Raw genomic sequence first — 2,140 nt, 5'->3', positions numbered from 1 at the left:
TGCCGGATGGCAATGCTGCAGACGGTGGGCGGCGGCTGGGCGTCGCTGCGGCGGGCCGACAAGGCGCTGCAGTGCGCACTCATGTTGTACGCGACGGCGGCGAGTATCTGCGACACCGAAACGGAGCGGAAGTGCCGCGTCTTCGTCGGCTGGGCGCAGCTCTGGTGCGGCAATGTGCAGCGGGCGGTTGATATATTCCAGCAGCAGCAGCGCGAGGCGCGGGCGCTGGGCGACGAGGTGCAGGAGCGGCGCTGCCTCGCGGCGCTGCAGCACGCGCAAAGCAATCCTACGGTGGTGAACTGCAACACTGGCGCCCACATCGCCGACTTTTGGACGGAGATCTTTGCCATCGCCTAGCGCGTGGGTAGTACACTTGTGTGTGTTTCTGTATGCCTGTGTATCACTTGATCTGCTGTTGCTGAGGCCCGTCCCCAGAGAGTGAATAACAACCAGTAATAACAACATTCTGTCGTTTGCAGGAGTGGTTTGAGCCGCGATGGGCTTGTATACAGATGCAATATATATATATATATATATATATGCATTGTATGTTTCAAGGAAGGCATACACCTGCAGGCACAAATATTGCGATGTGTGTGTTTGGTGTTTTGATGCATCTCTCTCGGTTCTTTCTTGCTTTCCCGCCACTTGACATCATCAATGCCAGCTGTCGAAAAGGCGAAGAAAGGGGCAGCAGAAAGAATAGAAGTGACGGGGCGAATATGGTCTGCAGCGTCACGCCGGAGCAGGAGCTTCACATCATCAAGACGATATTGACGCTTCGCTCACTCGGTGACGCGGAGGCAAGCGAGCGGCTGCGCGGCAAAGTCCGCCGCTGCCTGCTGGACGCCGCCGACGACGATGCCGCAGTCGCGACGGCTGAGCAACTGCTGCGGCGCTACACAAAACTGGTGAAGAAACTCGACGGCACGTACGAGAAGGAGCGCGAGTTGAAGCGGCGCCGCAGCGAGCAGGGAGCGTTGCGGGCCTCGCGCTACGTCGACGACCAGGCAGAGAGTGGCGACGAGGACGAGGACGCCGATGAGGATGAGGTGGGGGAGGAGGAGGAGAAAGACGAGAGGGAGGACGGCAAAAAGGCGTAGAAGCAGCCATGGTATAATAATCGATGCTTGTGTGCCTTGTCAGCCTTCGTATTTCATTCGTGATGCTGCTTCCGCCACTCCTCTTGTGCGGAGATGCCCAGCGCGGCTCCTCTGCCCCAAGCGCATCTAGCAATCTCTCCGCCTTTGTTCTCTTGCGGGCACGGCAGTCCGCGTGTGTGCTGCGCGGCTCGTTTTCTCGACTCATACAGAAGAACTAAAAGCATCCGGAAAAAAAAAGGAAACCCAAAGGAAAAATAAATGAGTGCTGCAGTGTCAGGGCGTGTGGCGGCGAATCTCCGGCGGCACAGCATCGTCCTCCCGGCCGTCGCCGCACCCGTCGCGAATTACCTGCCGTACGTGCGCGTCGGCTCGCAGCTGCACATCTCGGGGCAGCTGGCGAAGGACGGCGACGGGAAGCTCGTCACCGGGCAGTTGGGCGCGCCGCTGACGGTGGCGGAGGGGCAGGCGGCGGCGCGGCTCTGTGCACTGCAGCTGGTCAGCCATATGCAGGCCGCGGTGGGTGACCTTGACCGCGTGCGGAAGCTCGTGAAGCTCAACGTGTTCGTCAACTCCGCGCCGTCCTTCACGGAGGCCCCTTTCGTCGCGAATGGCGCCTCCGACGTGATGGTCGAGATCTTTGGGGAGGAGGTGGGGCGGCACGCGCGGTGCGCGGTGGGTGTTGCACAGCTGCCGTTGGGCTCCGCTGTCGAGGTGGACGCGTTGGTGGAAGTCGCAGAGGACCTCGACACACAGCCGTGAGGCTCCACAGCCGTGTGTGTGTGTGTGTGTGTGTGTCGTAGAGGATCGGTGTTCTCAGGGCGAGTAGGAGTGCTTTTCGTTTGTCGGACTGAGGAGTGTCTGTGTGCCCCCGGCTACTGTGGCTGCTGACGTTGTTGTCGCTGTGGTTACCGCCATCATTCATCCGTGTTTTTGTTTTTCCCCTTCCCTCCCAGTCATCACGGCATTGCGTCGGGCCAAGGCAAAGTAGAGAGCACGCACGCAACCAACCAAACAAGCAAACACACAAACCGACAGGT

The 2,140-nt window shown here is 59.8% G+C and overlaps 3 protein-coding genes across 3 annotated transcripts; all 3 read left to right on the top strand.

Moving 5' to 3' along the window:
- Positions 1–81: 81 nt before the first annotated feature.
- On the top strand, positions 82–357 carry DQ04_17051020 (hypothetical protein; the record flags this gene model as incomplete). The annotated part of the gene is made up of 1 exon (XM_009317543.1): positions 82–357. The coding sequence occupies one exon, from the start codon at positions 82–84 to the stop codon at positions 355–357; it is 276 nt and encodes a 91-aa protein (XP_009315818.1).
- Positions 358–722: 365 nt separating this feature from the next.
- DQ04_17051010 (hypothetical protein) lies at positions 723–1,103 on the top strand (the record flags this gene model as incomplete). The annotated part of the gene is made up of 1 exon (XM_009317542.1): positions 723–1,103. One exon carries the CDS (start codon positions 723–725, stop codon positions 1,101–1,103), a length of 381 nt encoding a protein of 126 aa, XP_009315817.1.
- Positions 1,104–1,361: 258 nt separating this feature from the next.
- Positions 1,362–1,862, top strand: DQ04_17051000 (pB5; the record flags this gene model as incomplete). The annotated part of the gene is made up of 1 exon (XM_009317541.1): positions 1,362–1,862. The coding sequence occupies one exon, from the start codon at positions 1,362–1,364 to the stop codon at positions 1,860–1,862; it is 501 nt and encodes a 166-aa protein (XP_009315816.1).
- Between the last annotated feature and the right edge of the window lie 278 nt (positions 1,863–2,140).

This window comes from Trypanosoma grayi (assembly GCF_000691245.1).
Source record: "Trypanosoma grayi strain ANR4 Tgr_1705_V1, whole genome shotgun sequence".
Lineage (NCBI taxonomy): Eukaryota > Euglenozoa > Kinetoplastea > Trypanosomatida > Trypanosomatidae > Trypanosoma > Trypanosoma grayi.
The sequence above is the reverse complement of the archived record's forward strand: the minus strand, read 5'-3'. Positions and strand labels throughout refer to the sequence as shown.